Source organism: Cnephaeus nilssonii, assembly GCF_951640355.1.
Source record: "Cnephaeus nilssonii genome assembly, chromosome: 13".
In the NCBI taxonomy this organism is placed as follows: domain Eukaryota; kingdom Metazoa; phylum Chordata; class Mammalia; order Chiroptera; family Vespertilionidae; genus Cnephaeus; species Cnephaeus nilssonii.
Window position 1 is genome coordinate 20,697,009 of NC_137084.1, and position 13,465 is coordinate 20,710,473.

At 39.1% G+C, this 13,465-nt stretch overlaps 1 protein-coding gene across 1 annotated transcript; it reads left to right on the forward strand.

Moving 5' to 3' along the window:
• Positions 1–657: 657 nt before the first annotated feature.
• Positions 658–13,102, forward strand: MS4A1 (membrane spanning 4-domains A1; the record flags this gene model as incomplete). The annotated part of the gene is made up of 7 exons (XM_079788477.1): positions 658–735; positions 6,963–7,137; positions 7,569–7,688; positions 9,156–9,212; positions 10,708–10,944; positions 11,917–12,018; positions 12,884–13,102. The coding sequence occupies exons 2-7, from the start codon at positions 6,979–6,981 to the stop codon at positions 13,100–13,102; spliced, it is 894 nt and encodes a 297-aa protein (XP_079644603.1). The 5' UTR covers positions 658–735; positions 6,963–6,978.
• Between the last annotated feature and the right edge of the window lie 363 nt (positions 13,103–13,465).

The window sequence follows — 13,465 nt, forward strand, 5'->3', positions numbered from 1 at the left end:
CTAAACAGATGGAGGAAAAGGTAGGTGGAGGAAAAGGTAGGTTTGCAGGTAAAAGTACTATTTCAATTTATAACCCCAAACATGAAACTCTTGTCTCAAGCTTTTGGGGATGTGGTCTACAGCACCAGAGTATATTTTTAGGCCATTTCTACTAAATCCGACACAAGACACATGTGGTCCCACTAGAACCCTAACTGTGGGCCAATGAGACAATATTTGGAGACAGATACACAGAATCTCTCATGTGTAAGGGCTTAATGATTCTTAATTCTCTCTGCATGGATGCCTCCTTCCCACCTACCCACTCCTAAAAGTGAAGTAAAAAGTTAAAAGTGTTCACAGCCCATCTTTGCAAAATTTCTAGAGCCCTTCCTGCCCTTGGGGACCCAATATCCACACCTGCTTACAGGGTGGGGGCTGCAAAGTTCTTCTAATTAAGGTTGTGCAAAGTACGCCATGCAGTCCCCTGGGGTCCTTTTCAAGAAGTGAAACCTTCTGGTAAGGCAAAAACTTTTTTCTATGTCCTTCAGCTCTGATAAGTGTGTATTAAACCAAAGTAATTGGGGTGATGTCCAAGGTAGCAGAAGCCACTGATTTCCTGTCACCTGGTATCTATCAGCAATCCTAGGTCTGGCCTATCTCACTCACCCCTGTGCACTTGAGAAAGTAGCAGTCAAGTGAACTCAGCAGCAAGCATCAAATCAGCCCTTGAGCTCTAAGGTCTTGGAGACTCAGGTAAGGAATCAATTTACTTTGTTTCAATGACTAAAAGGGAGTGATGGGGAAGGTATAGGATAGTTTTGGAGACTGGAGATTTTTGGCTTTAATTCTAGGGCTTTCCTGGTCAGGTTTTCTGATAGTGTCATGATTTGAGTAGGGGTAATATCAAAGCTTTCTGCCCACCCACTCTTAATATTTCTCTCTCTCTCTCTCTCTCTCTCTCTCTCTCTCTCTCTCTCTCTCCCCCTCCCTCCCTCCCTCCCTCCCTCCCTCTCTTTCTCAATTCTGGGAGATCAACTTTGAGTCAGATTGCAGCATGTAGATTAAAACACAATTGCCAACCTGCTGGGCTCAGACCTGCACTCTACCACTTACAAGCCACATAACCTCAGGCCAAGTTACTAAGCCTCTGTGTTCTCAGTTCCCTCTTCTATAAAATTGTGGCAATAGTAACACCAATTGCATTATAAAGATTAAATGAGCTAAAATCTGAAGCTCTTAGAACCAGTTGCGTGGTACGAAACAAGAAAGTAACCAGTTGTGGCTATAATGAAAATAACTCTATTCCCCTTACTTTAATTTTTTCCCCTCAAAAGATATCCCGCTGAATGGAAATATCCTTAGATGTTACTAAGCCTCACAGGCTAACATTTCTGGAGGGGCTTGGTGGACACCAAAATGAACTTCAAATCCTGACTCAAATCCATCACAAAAGCTTAGAATAAAAGTGGGCACTGGAGATGAGAGGAAGCTCTACTGAAGGGGGACAAAAATAAAATTTAACCATGTCATATCTATTTTCTAAAAACAGTATATAATATCACTCCTTTCCCTGTTTCCCATAAGATAGCTTGATCTCACTGATCAGATCTCTTTTTTGTCCAAGGTCCTGTGCATTTTGTAAACCTGCTCTGAAGAGGCAGTTCAGTTTAATGTTCATTCTAACGTTTACTGACTTCATAATATGGAGAAAATGAGTTCTCTGTGTAATCCTAGTATGAAATTTCCTTGCAGAATTTATATCCCATTAGAGAAGCTACAATATGAAATAGAAAGAAAATAGTAAGCAATGCAAATAGCTGTGACTTTGAAAGAGAAGTTGCTGCCATCGGTGAGAAGGGCAGGAACAACCTCTGGTCATGTGCGTGTCTCATGGGGAATTTGACTGAAAATGCAGGGGCAGGAGGAGCATTTCACAAAGGAGAGGATTGAGAGGAGAAAGCAAGAGGCTTGTCCAGACCAGCGGCTCTGGCTCCGGTGGGGCACAGTGGGAAACAATGGGATGGAGCTTAAGAAGTTAGGTAGAGCTGAACTGTGAAGGGATTCTTCACAGGCAATGACTGATTGGAGAGAGAGTTCAAGCTCAGGAAGAGCATGACCTAAGTAGTAATTTAGGGCATTGGATCATCAAAATGAGCCCCAAATCCTGCTTCAAATCCATCACAGAAAGAGGGAGGGTAGCCCTAGCCAGTTTGGCTCAGTGGATACAGCGTCAGCCTGTGGAGCAAAGGGTCCCAGGTTCGATCCTCCCAGGCCTGGGGCCTTGGTCAGCCTCATGCAGGAGGCAACCAATGGATGTGTTTCTCTCTGTCTTTCATTCTCTTTTCACTTTCTCTAAAAATCAATGGAAAATATCCTCAGGTGAGGATTAACAAAAACAACAACAACAAAAAAGAGAGGGTGCATTAGAAAAGAGAAAGATTGAAGGCAGAAAAGCAAGATTTTTGTGCTTAAACCAAGAGAGGAAATGAGAATTGAATGCATGAGGTGATAGTGGAAGTAGAAAAAGGTTCACCTGCAAGATAAGGTACATTACAGAGGCCCATACAGGATGACCTGGCCATTGAGTGAACGTGGGAGACAAAGGAGCCGAGTGACAGATGGCTCCAACATTTTATGCCTGGGTGATGGAGGAAACAGAAATAAAGCAATCTGAGGGATGATGCCTGAGGAAAGGCTGGGGACTCTGCAGCACAGTCCCTGAAGAGAACAGTTCCAGTTGAGTGATTCCCCTACAACTGGCTGTGAAGCATTGATGAGTGAGGAGGCGAAGAGGAAGTGGAGGAAGAGAGTGAAACCATAAGGTTTTAAGAAGCTTTGGGTAAAGGACAGGGGCACTGGGCAGTGTCAGGGGACACCGCTATATTAAAGAAAGGGCTTTGGGATTGGGGGACACCACAGCACATTTTAATATTTAAAAAAATGTCTGGTGATTACAATTTTCTTTAAATATTAAATATTTTATAAGTTGCAAGGTATCTCATGTTCTCAAAACAATACTTTGAATCAAGAGATCACAAAAGTAGCAAGCAACAGAGCTGAGACTAGCTCCTGCTACATGGCATTAAGAACAGTGAGAATGATGATGCAACAACTGACTTCTTGAAGGACTAAAGTCTTGGTGGATAGAGATGGGCTGAAATGCACAGGCAGAGGGAAAGGAAGCAAGAACATTCTTCCTAAGAGATAAGTAACACAGGAGGCCAGAAAGGATAAAAATGCAAAAGTATTTTGAGTGGCAAAGGAGGAAGTTGAGGTAAGGAAGGGAGAAGTTGAGGTAACAAAAGTTTTGAACTTCTCAGTAAATGATGGAATTATTAGGCCTAAAAGTCATAACTCAAACCAAAACCCATGAAAGCTGTGAGCTCCCCTTCAGTGGGTGGAGAGAAACAGTGGTGTCTTCTAAAAATCAAAAGAGATTTGCCATAAAATGGGGCAGTGTCTAGTAAACTGAGTCCTATTTTAATATAGCTTAGAGAAAATAAGGCCCTATTATTACCATATTTTGACCAATGTGGTCAGTAACCCACATTGCTTATGAGTTATTAATGTACCAATGAGTCTTTGGGCATAACCATGTAGGGCACCATGTAAGTAATTATGAACAATTTTTTAAATAAAGCAAAGCTTTAAGAATCTACAATATCATTAGGAGTATGTGATCTAGTTTTATATATTCCCATAGAATGAAGCTTTCATTACCCAGTCACTCTATAATGTCCTGGCATAATATAATCTATATATATAAAAGCCTAAGTGACCGTTCAACCATTCGACCGGTAGCTATGACATGCAATGACCACCAGGGGGCAGATGCTCAATGCACAGGCATGGAAACATGGAACAGACTGATGAATCTGAGAGGGAAGAGGGAAGAGGGGAGGTCAGGAAGAGATTAACCAAAGATCTTATATGCATACTAGAGGCCTGGTGCACGGATTTGCACACCAGTGGGGTCCCTTGGCCTGGCCTGTGAGGATTGGGCCAAGACCAGCTCTCCGATATCCCTGAGGGGTCCTCTATTGCAAGAGGGTGCAGGCCAGGCTGAAGGACCCCACCTGTGCACAAATTCATGCACCGGGCCTCTAGTATAATATAATATTATATTATATTATATTATATTATATTATATTATATTATATTATATTATACTAGAGGCTTTCTGTGATGGATATATAATATAATATAATATAATATAATATAATATAATATAATATAATATAATATAATATAATATAATTAATATAATCACACACATAAGTATATATACAAGAAAGAATATTTGCATAAGAAATGAAGGAGCATATAGAAACAGGTATACTTTTGTTTATCTACTACCATTTTTATCTTAATATTTTTGAAAGCTTTGTAGAAATTTCCATAACAAGACATTATTTTAATAGAAAAAATATAGTTTTCCCTAATGGTCATTACTGCTATTAGCCACTGCAGACATAACCTGAGTAGAACTTGCTTACATAAATGGTTTATCTCACCAATAATACAGATACAACCTTAGGCCATTGAAAAAATATGGGGAAATTAAAAACAACAGAAGCCCAATCATCTAGATAATTGATGACTTTTGCTCTTTAAGTCATCCTCACTAAAAATGAGCCCTCTGGAGAGGAGTGTGGTGCCTCCCAGCTCATTCCACACTTGTCATGGGAAAATTAACCTCTCTGAACCTCTATTTCTATGTCTGCAAAAAGACAAAATGCCTATTTAGTAAGGAATGTGTTGGGAGAGTTGGAACTAGATGCATATACACTATTCCTGGATCATAGTAGGTGCTCAGTGAATAACTGTATGTGGTCTAGCTTGTTGTGTGGTAGAAAGAGCACCAGTCTCAGGGCCATGGTGACTACCTTCCAGTTTGGCTTGGTCACTGGGTGTAAGGTCTTTAACAAGGCATGTCCCATCCCTGGGCCACCATTTCCTCATTTGTCAAATGAACAGAATGTTTCTGAGATTCCCCTTGAGTAGCTTTAAATCCTGCCTGGTGACCAGAATCAGTTTGTAAACTCCGTAGTGGGCTACATTGATATATTCCTTTTGGTTGGTACAAAGCAGAACCCCAAGACCACACCACATATGAGCAAAATCAAGTTCAAAGCATTCAGTCAAATCCTCCTCTCTTCCCTTCAGCTCAGACAGATATTCTTTCTTCAATTGATTTGTAATCACCCAATTTGAAGGAGAAGAAAGAGGTTCATTAGTAAAATAGACTGAATTCCTATTCCCTACAGGGGACAAAACAGTCTGGTACCATAGGTACCTCATTGTAGAGGTTAAAATCCACATTTTAAATCTCTATTAGTCATGAAACTTTGAACAGTTACCTAACTTTTCTATGCCCTTGCTACCTTCTGTACAAAGTAGAGACAATGACTTATCCCTAATCTACTCTGTGAGGCTCAAATGAGATGCGAGATGTGAAATCTCTTTGTCACTATAAAGTGGGTACAAAGGTGAGGCCCAGAAGACATCCAATTACCTGTCTCATGGCATACCTGTAGTTGCCTGGCTCTGTGTGACTTCAGTAAGATAAGCAAGATGGACAGTCCTGGTCTCCAAGTCTCCTTACACAACTTGCAGTCAATAAAGACAAGAACAAAGATGTGTCCCGAAAGAGAGATTTCCAGGGCCCAGGAGAGACCAAATAGAATTCATGTAAGAAATTGACATAAACAAATGAATACCAGAAGGAAGCCCCAGGTAAAGAGGGCTGAGCAGGCTTGAAGTATTAGAGCTGGGAAGGATCTTGTTAATAATCACTGTCTAACTTCAGAAATGAATAAATTATGAATTCTAAGAACAACTAGCATGTACTACTTTCTCGCTATGTACTAGGCACTTTCACATGTTAACTTACTTCTCACAAATGTCTGTGAAAGGGGTATTGTGCTCATTTTTCAGATAGAAACAAGAGAAACTAATGCCCAAAAGGTAATAATGCTAAAAACAAGAACAGCAACAAAACCAGCTAATAATTATTCAGACATAAGTACCTTACATACATTTATTTCTTCAATCATATTTATAAGAAGCTACTAAAATACTGGATAAGAGAGAACAAGATCTCTGCTTTGATGGAATTTATAAACAAGCAAGCAAATATAATGGGGGTGTTGTGGGAGAGAGTAACTAGCAGGTTGAATCATTGATTGAGGGTTCAGGGAAGGCTTCTCTGAGAATCTGACATTTAGCTCCATCTGAGTAAAAAGACACCAGCCATCCACAGACCATCAGCTCATTTAAACCTTATAGCAACCTTATGAGAAAAGAATTATTATTATCTTCCATAACAAGAGTTCAACTTGGGGCCCAGAGACTTTTTAAAAATTTGCCCAAGGTTCACAGCAAAAAGAAGAATCATGATTTAAACATAGGCAATCTGAATCAGGAGGCCATGGTCTTACATACAACCTTAGAGAGCCTCCTTGAAGTGATAAACTCAAGATCACAGAGTTAGTGGTAGAGGGCAGACTAGAACCAGCCCTTCCTGACTCCAAGGACAGACGTCATCATATTCTGTCATGATGCCTCTGGTCCATCACAATGGACAAAAGCAAATAAGCAAAGGAATAAGGGCAAGTCCATACAAAATGCATTTTCCAATACTAAAGCATAAGAAAAGCATCCAGGGCTGAGAGACAAACAGAACATGCAGATATATGAGCATGGTATTCTCTATAAAGATAAATTATGCCCCAAACATAGTTGTCAAAAATACTGGCAGCAAACCCTGGGCCCATATGTCCTTGCCTGAGATGCCTCGTCCGAATCCAGTAGGACTTGCCTCAGATCCAAAGTCACAAGGAATAGGCCATGTTTACTCTCAAAGACACCCATGAAAAAAACTACTGAAAAAAAAAGTATTCAGGTCGAATGACACAAGATAAAAGACTACTGAAATCCTGTTCTCTCTCTTCTCATTTTATTATTTGTTTTATTTTTAGGATTTTTGAGGGTGAAATGACGACACCCAGAAATTCAATGAGTGGAGCTTTCCCAGCAGATCCTATGAAAGGCCCTATTGCCATGCAACCTGCTAAAAAAATCATTCCCAGGAAGGTATCTCCTGTGGTTGGCCCCACACAAAGCTTCTTCATGAGGGAATCCAAGGCTTTGGGGGTGAGTCAGTTACCCTCTATTCCATATCCTAGGGATTCTCTGGATTATAGAAGTAGATGCTATAGACCAGGTTCAGGATTCAATCCAATTTGAAGGTATCTGATTTAACCTGAGGTGTTCTTTATGTCTGAAATGGTGGGTCAAATCAGAGATGTACAGAGAAGTTATCACAGTGATTTTTTTATTTTGAGGCTTATATATGACATCCCAGTTCATCACCAGCATCCTAGGTATATCTGCCTTGGAAATGACCCATCTTCTTCACCCAGGTGGTGAAGAAAATGAATCCAAACAAGACATAGGTCTTGGCATCTTCACCACTTCTTTTAGGCATTTTACACAGGCCCAAGCCAGGGCTTACAGCCTTACCTTTGCTTTCTTACTTGAGGATGATTTAAATTCACTCACCAGTGCTCCTATTTTCTCCACAGGCTGTCCAGATTATGAATGGGTTCTTCCACATTGCTCTTGGTGGTCTCCTGATAATCCACCTGGAGGTCTATGTGCCTATCTGTGTAACTGTGTGGTACCCTCTCTGGGGAGGCATTATGGTGAGTAAAAATTCACAACCATTTGGGGAGTGATGCAGACAAAAATTTTAAAAAGGCTCCACAGGAATATGCCAGATTAGTTCTGTGTTGAGGAAAGTTGAGTAGGAGATAGCTTGTCTGATTAAAGTAATTTGGTGGAAAGAAACTTGACTAAATTGAGTCAAGGAATGACATTGTTGAGAGTTAGTCATCATGCTTCATGTGAAGTCAGAGAAAGATATTCTACATGAATCTGCAAAGGGAAGGAAGAGTGTTCAAAGCATGACTTATCCAAAGTCAAGTTGGGCGGGCAGAGGAGCACTAGACATTTGGACTATATAGCATGGTGTTTCGGAAAGCAAACGGGGGTAAGACCATCCCACTTCCAACTGGTCCTTCTTCCTTACAATTCTGTTTAGTTACTATTGCACATGGTGAAATTAGTCCCATCCCAAATGAATCTTCTGTAGCTTATCATGAGAGCAGCATTCCTTATGGCTGTTTCATGTACATGTTTTTCAAACTTGTAAGCCTGTCTGGGTGTGGTATGGGGCAGTGGTGTTTATATCGCCATTACATTTTAATAGTTGCTACGATCAAGATGAGCCCAAGATTTTCCGAACAAGGGGAGATAGATTAGAACAAGAATTTTCTCCATTTTTACAGCTTGAATAGTAGAAAAAGAAAATGAGAAATAATCATCAGCACTTCCTTTAGCAGCCAACATTTTAATGGGGTGCCTATGACATTCAGGCCAAATATTTCCTACACTGATTCATTCTTCATTAACATCAGTCATGTAAATCATTGGGAACTACAAAGAGCAATCATACAAAATTTTTTAAAAAATAAAACCAAAACTTTTATATCCATAGTCTGACTACTAATTGATATGGAAATGTGAATTCTGCTTCTTTGTGTTTTTTTAAATTATTATTATTTTTTTAACCCTCACCGGAGGAGTGAAGATACTTTTTTTCCATTGATTTTTAGTGACAGTGGAAGGGAGGGGGTGGAGGGAAGAGAGAGAGAGAGAAACATCATTGTGACAGACACCATGATTGGTTGCCACCCACACGCACTGGAACCAGGGGGCAGGGATTAGACCTGAAACCCAGATACATGCCCTTGACCTGGGATCAAACCTGAGACCCTCTGGTGAGCAGGTCTACACTCTAACCACTGAGCAACGTTGGCAGGGCATCTTTGGTTTTATTATTTTCCTAGTCACAGCTCTTCAGTTGGTTGAATAAGAGGCATGGATTGAATGTAGTTGAACTTGAATAAAGGGGAAATATGACCACTGAAAAATAAATGAATCCAATAAAAATGGCTATGTAGATTAGTGAAAGTGGTTGAAAGCATGGATAGCTTTTTTTACAACCCAGTTCTCAATGTTACAAAGTAATCACTCTCTCTGCTTCTCTTCCCCTCTGCCAATTCTCCCATCTTCACACCCTTCCCCACCTACCACTTCTCTTTTCACAGTACATCATTTCTGGATCACTCCTGGCAGCAGCCAAGACAAACTCCAGGAAAAGTTTGGCAAGTAATCATATGTTCTTCTCTCCCACATATCAGAGGAATATTTGATTTCTCAGTTGAAAACAAATACCCTTAAAGACCTTTGGAATCACAATAGCATTGAGTTCTCTCAACCCTAAAAAGCAAAAGATCCTCTACAATGCTATTGTGATTTTATTTAAAAAAAAAAAAACACTTGAAAATGAGATCTACCTGAAATGTATCCATGGAAACAATGTAAAGGCAGATGAAGAGCATGCTTATGATTTTATGACTGATAAATGCTGTGTGAGACTAACAAATTTCTCTCAGGCCACCATTTAGGACAGCTATCTAATCAATGCTATGATTGACTCAAGTCCTAATTGACTTTGAGCTGTAATTTTGAGCTCAGTTTATCTCCATGTACCTCTAAGTTTTCACCTGTAAATGGAGATAATAGTACTTATTACCATATGTCATTGTCATTAGGATGAAATGGAGTAATATACAGGAAAGTGCTTCGGAGGCACTTTCACTCTGGAAGAGCTCCCATATTGTATGGGTCAAGAGCTCACCAGCAGGTTTCCTCCCCAATTTGTTTTTTACACCTAGTAAGCTATTACTGACTGAGTCACTTCCAAAGTCAGTGAGGAACTGAGTGAACTGAAATGCTCTACTCCAGAGGTGGTCTGACAAACTCAGTTTGAGTGTGTGTGTCGGCGGCGAGCCGGGGGGCGGGGGAGAAACTGTTTATGAAGGTCACGTTGTTTTATTCTCCAAATACAGCCAGTCCTACTGACTTGCCATTTCATGGATGAAATATGTGTGTCTTAAAGTAGTCATCAATAATTTCATATCTTTATGGTACTTGTCACATATATTTTCCTGTTTTGACCTTTTATCATCCTTGCAAGTTAGAACACTCCCACTGACATCTTCTTACCTATGCTACCAGAGACATCAGCCCTAAAGATGGCTGACTGCAATCGATGTCAGTAGGGAGAAGGTGGTGTTATTAATCTTGCTGTTCTTTGTTTTCACTTGGTGGTCCAGATTCAGAGGGTCTATCTGCTCTTTCCCTATATATACCCACTTTTTTTGTGGAAGAACCTTCTTTTTTCTCTCCCTTCTACCTTCTTACACAGACAGATATAGTCTGAATACTATTTATTTTCATTTACCCAATAAATATTTATTAAATACCTACTAGGATGGTAACAATGGTAGTGAAAAGAAGTGCAAGTGGACAATTTATAAGAATAAAGGATTACTCCTACTTTTTTTCCTGGATAAACTGATTGGATAGTGATGGCATAAAATGAGACGGGAAATATGGAGAAAGGCACAAAATTGAGAGATGAAGGTTTTTATTTTACAGTAACAGAAAACTAAAAACAACTGAGGGAGGTATTGTATAGGATGATTTAGTAGTACCTCTGTGAGTCAGAGGAATGAGATCTGGAATACCTTCTTAGGTTAAATTCTCCAAATGGAAATCAAACCCAATTAATGACTCTTTATGTTTTCTTTTCAGGTCAAAGGGAAAATGATAATGAACTCAATGAGCCTCTTTGCTGCCATTTCTGGGATAATTCTTTTGATCATGGACATATTTAATATTACAATTTCCCATTTTTTTAAAGTGGAGAGTCTGAACTTTATTAAGGCTTCTGTGCCATATATTAACATACACAACTGTGAACCAGCTAACCCCACTGAGAAAACCTCTTTATATGTACAATATTGTTACAGAGTTCGATCCGTGTTCTTGGTAAGTGTGAAATATGATTCCTTTTCAGAGAGGAAGTGTGGCATTTTTATTATGAGCATCAACTCTAGATCCAGATTGTCAGCATCTGGTGTTTATTGCCTCATGCCTTTGGGCAAGAATTTTAACCACATTCTGTCTCAGTTTTAATTATGAAATGGAGAAGATAATAGTACTTACTTACATCCCTGTTTTGAGGGATGAGTCAATATATGCAAAACATTTAAAACAGTGTCTGGTACACAGAAAGTGCTATGCATGTATTTGTTTTAACATTAATATTATTAATGATATTTACATTTATCATTATTATTATTAAGATGAACATTGAAGAACTGCCTACGTTGTTATGAATAGCTTTTGCCTCAAGGAGTTTTTTGTTTTTAAATATATTTTTATTGATTTCAGAGAGGAAGAGAGAGAGATAGAAACATCAATGATGACAGAGAATCATTGATTGGCTGCCTCCTGCATGCCTCCTACTGGGGATTGAGCCCACAACCCAGGCATGTGCCCTTGACTAGAAACAAACCTGGGACCCTTCAGTTCCTAGGCTGACACTCTATCCACTGAGGCAAACCAGCTAGGGCTGCCTCAAGGAGTTTTTAGTGTAGAGTTTGAAGGGGGAAAGTGCATATCCCAAATGTGAAGAGGTTTCCTTGGTGTGATACCACCTAAATAAAGCTGGATACAATTAATTTGTGACTCAGTAATTATTCTTTCCTACATAGAATTGATTCTTCAACTATTATTCACTTTCTATCAGCAACATGGATTAACTATTTTTTTCTGTGTCAGGAGTTGCTAAGGCTTAGGGTTACAAACATACTGTAGTTCTTAAAGATAGTCATTATTCACCTAAAGAATTTATTTTTTAATCACTTAATTTTAGTCAACAGTCATTTACTGAGCACTTACCTTATTCTTATGTTTTTTATTATTACATTTCATCCTCATTTTTTCATTGTTCTTCAGAGCCTTTTCGCAGTGATGCTGATCTTTGCCTTCTTCCAGAAACTTGTGACAGCTGGCACTGTTGAGAATGAATGGAAAAAACTTTGCTCCAGACCCAAAGCTGTAAGTAGTAGCCACTCTGTCCTCAATCTCCCTCTAGGAAAATCGTGTCTTACAAAAAAAAAAAAAAAAAGATCCAATGAGACTTTGAGCCTGGGAGCTTCATGAAAAATGGTCTTGGCATCTTACTGGGAAGCAGAAAATACCAATAATGAAAGAAAATGTCTTGAAACTTAAAATAAGTCTAAAGGTTAGACAGAGGAAACAGTTCTATAGTATATGCACCCTCCTCCTAACCTTGACTTCTGCTTGACTCAGGCATCCAACTTGATTCCATACGTCATGTGCAGATGGCTGAAGGTTGAAGGTTGATTAAAGACAATAGTTCTTCCACTTGATTTCTCAGTATTCCCTTCTTCCACCCAACCACCTTTTCTTCCCTCTAATCCCTCTTCCAAAACAATAGGTTCAAAAAAGCTCCACAACTGGGAAATATCTATTATTAACTGCTTCAGAACCATAGAATGTCAGATTTAGTACAGAACTTAGGAATCAGCACTAATTATTTCATTTTGCAGATGAGAAAAGTAGGATTAGAGACCAAAAATTATTTTTTCCAAAATTATCTCCAATAAAGGCAAATCAAAGTAAAAATATAAATTCCTCTATTATTGCAATGTTCTTTCCCAAATATTGTGTGATCATTCCTGGAAAGAGGGCAAAAACTGTTGGCATTGAGGATAAATCTTGATAAGTGATTGGGTAAGAATATGAGCACCTAGGAAACCAATCCTGGCACTTGGAGGAACATGGGAAATAAAATAAATAGCATAAAAACAAGGAGTTATTTGATAAATATTTGTAGAGATTATTGAGAAATATGCCAATGATAAAAGTCAAGAAAAGTTTGTTGAATTTTGTGTTCTAGGATGTAGTTCTTCTCCTGTCAGCTGAAGAAAAAAAAGAAAAGGCAATTGAAATAAAAGAAGATGTGGTAGAGTTGACTGAAATATCTGCCCAACCAAAAAATGAAGAAGACATTGAAATTATTCCAGTCCAAGAAGAAGAAGAAGAAACAGAAGTAAACTTTCCAGAACCTCCCCAAGACCAGGAATCCTCACCAATAGAAGATGATAGTGTCCCTTAAACTTTTTTTCTTTTTTAATTTTCTGTTTCCTTTTTCTAAGCATTAGTGTTCATAGCTTCCAAGAGATATATTCCCCCCCATTTCTTGAGACACTCTGCATGTATCTCCACATATCTCTCTGGTCTTTGCATGGAGTGACCACAGAGCATGTGCATTCTCTCTCTCTCTCTCTCTCTCTCATTCAGGAAATATAGCTATTGTAGCAGATTGCATTATAATGTTTCTTGTTTGGAGCAGTTTTCTTACATTTAAAAAAGGCAGAATGTGATTTTTTACCAGCCTTTGCCTTGGATAAGTAGTAGCCACAGTAGTGTTTTAGCGTTGTTTTGTTTTGTTTTCCATTTCTTCCCTTCTCAACAGGAA